This window comes from Brassica oleracea, chromosome C4, assembly GCF_000695525.1.
Source record: "Brassica oleracea var. oleracea cultivar TO1000 chromosome C4, BOL, whole genome shotgun sequence".
NCBI lineage: Eukaryota > Viridiplantae > Streptophyta > Magnoliopsida > Brassicales > Brassicaceae > Brassica > Brassica oleracea.
Genome location: NC_027751.1, coordinates 4,695,522 through 4,700,155, shown reverse-complemented (window position 1 = coordinate 4,700,155; position 4,634 = coordinate 4,695,522). Strand labels below are relative to the sequence as shown.

General features: G+C 35.7%; 1 protein-coding gene across 2 annotated transcripts; it reads left to right on the top strand.

The window, feature by feature from the left end:
• Positions 1–2,876: 2,876 nt before the first annotated feature.
• Positions 2,877–4,194, top strand: LOC106342006 (mannose-1-phosphate guanylyltransferase 1-like; the record flags this gene model as incomplete). Of its 2 annotated transcripts, none has more annotated exon segments than XM_013780774.1 (4): positions 2,877–3,128; positions 3,223–3,285; positions 3,370–3,609; positions 4,037–4,194. In XM_013780774.1, coding segments are annotated over 4 exon segments (572 nt in total), but the record flags the coding sequence as incomplete, so codon positions are not given.
• Positions 4,195–4,634: the final 440 nt, after the last annotated feature.

The window sequence follows — 4,634 nt, the reverse complement described above, 5'->3', positions numbered from 1 at the left end:
CTTGAAAGTTTACTTGTGGACAAGTAAAGTTTTAGTTTGGGGGAGTTGATATCTTGTGTATTTACATAGTTTTAGCAATCATTTTAGTTCTCAATTTGTCCATTTAGATGCATTTGGAGTAGATTTAGGTGCATTGCATATACATTTGTCTCTATTAGGTGATGGAGATGCTATTTGGTGACTTTGGAGCATCTAAAGATGGTTTGGAGGCAAGATTGGTGGTTTTCGAGCATGAGACAAGATGATCAAGTGTCCCAGCGGCTTTGTGACGTCCCAGCGGTCTTATGACCCCATCGAGAAGCCGCTGCAAGCGCTCGAGGAACGGAGACTAAGTATGGGAGCGGCCTTGTGCAGCGGTTTGCTGAAGCCGCTGTGAAAACACCCCACTCCCTGCCTGATATCTACTTGTCGCAGCGGTCTGAGACGAAGACTGCAAGAAGCCGCTGTGAGAGCCTCAACGGCCTGGTGGAGCGGTCTGCCTTAGCCGCTGCGAGTCGAGAAAATCAACATTTCCGAATTTGACCAGATATTTACCCATTTGTATTTGGGTTAATCCAAGTTTGTTGGGTTAACCCGGTTCGATTTTAAGCTACTATAAAGGTTTCTCAGACCTACTTTTAGGATCTTATCTTGTTTTTTATCTAATCAAAAGCCACTTTTGGGTGAAAGATCTAATCTTGATCAATTTCTCTTGTGTTTACTTGATTGCTTTAATCATTAATCATGTTTAGACTTAGATCAACCAATGCTCTAGTGTTTATCATGATAATGAGTGAGTAGTCATCTTTGGATTCATGGGTTAGGATGATTAAGTGATGCTCTAGAATGTTTAGAGTAGATTAATATGTTTTTTTGTTTGATTGAGTGATCTTAATGCTAAGCTAGAGTTGGTCATTCTGGTTTAGAACTCTAGACATTTCATTGCCCAGAAGGTGTTCGATGAAATGTCTGAGCCAACTCAACATGCTCTTAGCTTACCCTACCAAAGGGATTTGATGTTAGGGAAGTTAGGAAAGTTGAATGATCAATTCTTAATGATTGCTTGATTGACACAAACCAAAGGAATTTGATGTTTGATCATGAGAGTAAATGAGCTTTTATCTTGGAAGAGAACTTGCTTAGAATTGATATATAGACTTAATGAAATGTGTTGATTGAAACCTTGCCATTTTAGATTAAATCTTAGTCATCTAAAATCAAAATCTTATGCCCATAATTCCTCATTTATCTAATTGATTGAAAGTTACTTGTTAGTTGTTCTTGAAACTTGTTAGTTTGATTGAATCATCTCATCTTATTGATTGCATTTAGCTTAATTGAAAACATGATTTTTCTTTGATTCAAAACTCTTAGAAATGGATTTACATCTCAATTACTATGATGATTCGATTATCGGACCCTTCAAAAGTCCATTTCACATTCCACCTTCTCTCAGCGTTGTACTTTTACTACATGCATAATACAAGTGTGGAATTTACCATATGTTCTATAATAATCGGTTCGATTTTATGGGATATAAACATTATAATATAAGTTCTAATAACTAAAGCTCATAGTTTGGAGGCCACTAAACTTATATATATTCTCTTTAAATTTTGGAGAACAATATCATTGTTTCATCCTGTTATTTCCTCCACCGACCATATATTTATATGTAGTGTGTTGGATTATATAACGTGAGAAATTATATAGACAAAATGTTATACATTAACCAGAGTTGTATCATCAAAGAAGAATGTAGAAGGATTTAAAAAAAGGATGTTAAGTACACCAGATATTAGCATGACAAAACCAGTATATATCTAACTCACATCTTTTGTTAGAAACATATGCTTAATAGGCTCGATTCCTTGTGGCATTTTTTCAATATTTTTTTAGACATAAATAAATAATGGGCCAAAAACTGATATGCATGTCATGGGAGATCAAAATGTTCAAGGCCAGCTGTTATTATGACGACATAATATGCATATTGATTGATAAAGAAACGTCTCACGCCACAGGCATATTGAAAAGTTAGTTTGTGGAATGAAAAACTAACAAACAAAAATAAAAGATAAAATGACTAGTATAGCACTAAAAATTTTTTTGTCACAAATATAGCATATAAGAATAAAAATGACCAAAATAGCACTTAATATTTTATCAAGAAAGATAAATATACACTTATATCCCAATGGTAAATTAATTTAGATATTAGGGTTTATGGTTTAGAATTTAGGGTTTAGGGTTTAGGGTTTAGGGTTTAGAGTTTAGTGTTTAGAGTTTAGATTTTAGGGTTTAGAGGTTAGGGTTTAGAGTTTTGAGGTTAGGGTTTAGGGTTTAGAGTTTAGTGTTTAGAGTTTAGATTTTAGGGTTTAGAGGTTAGGGTTTAGAGTTTTGAGGTTAGGGTTTAGGGTTTAGAGTTTAGTGTTTAGAGTTTAGATTTTAGGGTTTAGAGGTTAGGGTTTAGAGTTTTGAGGTTAGGGTTTAGGGTTTAGAGTTTAGTGTTTAGAGTTTAGATTTTAGGGTTTAGAGGTTAGGGTTTAGAGTTTTGAGGTTAGGGTTTAGGGTTTAGAGTTTAGTGTTTAGAGTTTAGATTTTAGGGTTTAGAGTTTAGGGTTTAGAGTTTTGAGTTTAGGGTTTAGGGTTTAGAGTTTGAGAGTAGGGTTTTGGGGATAAGATTTCAGATTTTGAAAAATAAAAAAAAATTAAATTTTTCAAAAGATAAAATGCTATTTTGGTCATTTTAGGTTTTGAAGATTATTTTTGTGACATAAACTTAAAAATGTGATATTTTGGAGATTTGCCCAAAATAAAATCTTTCAATAAGGAAAAGAACAAATAAGGAAATAGCATTAAATGGGGTTTAGACTTGATTATTGTACACCTTCTTGTTATTTAGTCAGTTCTCACCATTTTATGGATCCACAATGTGGTTAAGACTTGAATATTCTCAGATATTTAGCCTACCCACCACATATTGTTAAAATCTGACGTTGGCATCTACAAGAAAAAAGGAGTTTAGTTGCATCACGATGAAGGCACTCATTCTTGTTGGAGGGTTCGGGACTCGGTTAAGACCATTGACTCTCAGTTTACCAAAGCCGCTTGTTGATTTTGCTAATAAACCCATGATCATCCATCAGGTCAGGTAGTACTATAATGATATTCTTCTCTTGCAAATTAGGTTCTGCTAGTTACTGTCAATGTTTTAACCACTTCATCATGTACTTTTTATAGATAGAGGCTCTTAAGGCTGTTGGAGTTGATGAAGTGGTTTTGACAGTCAATTACCAAGCAGAGGTGAAAGACCTATCTCCTAGTTTTGTTTTGTTTTGGAAGCTATATTCTGGTTAATTGTTTGGAAATTTACTATTGTGTCGACAGGTGATGCTTAACTTCTTGAAGGACGCTGAGGCAAATCTTAAAATCAAAATCACTTGCTTACGGGAGACTGAGTCTATAGGTACGGCTGGTCCTCTGGCACTAGCGAGAGACAAACTGGTTGACGGATCTGGAGAACCTTTCTTTGTCCTTAACAGTGATGTGATTAGTGAGTATCCATTCAAAGAAATGATTGAGTTTCATAAAGCTCATGGTGGGGAAGCCTCCATAATGGTGACAAAGGTGAGATTGTCTGATCTAATATCCAGTTACGTTATAACTTATGAGTAATGTTTTGTGAAAATCCGCAAACTAAATTCGAAGAAATAATAAAAGTAATAGAGCGTAAACTTGATTTAGGTAAGTTCTCATTTTCTAATTTTTTATTGATTACATGAATGAATAACTTTTTTTGGGTCAAACATGAATGAATAATTTATAACCGTTAAACACATGTTTTAGCAACAAAAAAAAAACCGTTAAACATGTATATTCTTATTAAAAAAACTAATATTCATTTTCTTTTCTACCAAACTACTTTATCTATTAAAAGCCGTTTTTCTGATCTGGAAAAATATACTGGATATGGTATTTTACTAATGCACCAAATTTAAGTCAATTCGAGAATGAACATAATGATTGTTCCTCTAATGTAGATATTTGGTTACAGGTTGATGAACCGTCGAAATATGGAGTTGTGGTCATGGAAGAAACTACAGGAAAAGTGGAGAAGTTTGTCGAAAAGCCAAAACTCTATGTAGGCAACAAGATCAACGCTGGGATTTATCTTCTGAACCCGTCTGTTGTTGACAAGATTGAGCTAAGACCCAATCCCACCATCTCCACTTCTTTCCCCAACCCCACCACTTTCACCTTCTTTTCCACCATCTCCACCTTCTTTCCCACCATCTCCATCTTCTATAAAAATTAAGAAAGAGAGAGAGAGAAAGAGAGAGAAAAAGAAGAAGAAGGGAGAAAGCTCACCTGAGCTCGTCACCGGAGCCACCACACGCCAGGACGTCGTCAAGCTCGTCACCACCATCATCCGCAACCAAAGGTAATCGAAAACCGCCATGTTTTTGAGTTAAGTTTCGGCCGTTTTAGTAAATCGACCATAACTTTCTAACCGAGATGAATCTCGATAATCCAAGACCACCATCGTGTTCCTCTCGTCGAGACGAATCCATAGCCACCAAAAACGCCTCAATCGGAGTCCGGACGAATCCGCACGCGCCTCCGGAAGTTTCGCCTCTGCGCGCGTGAGGTAC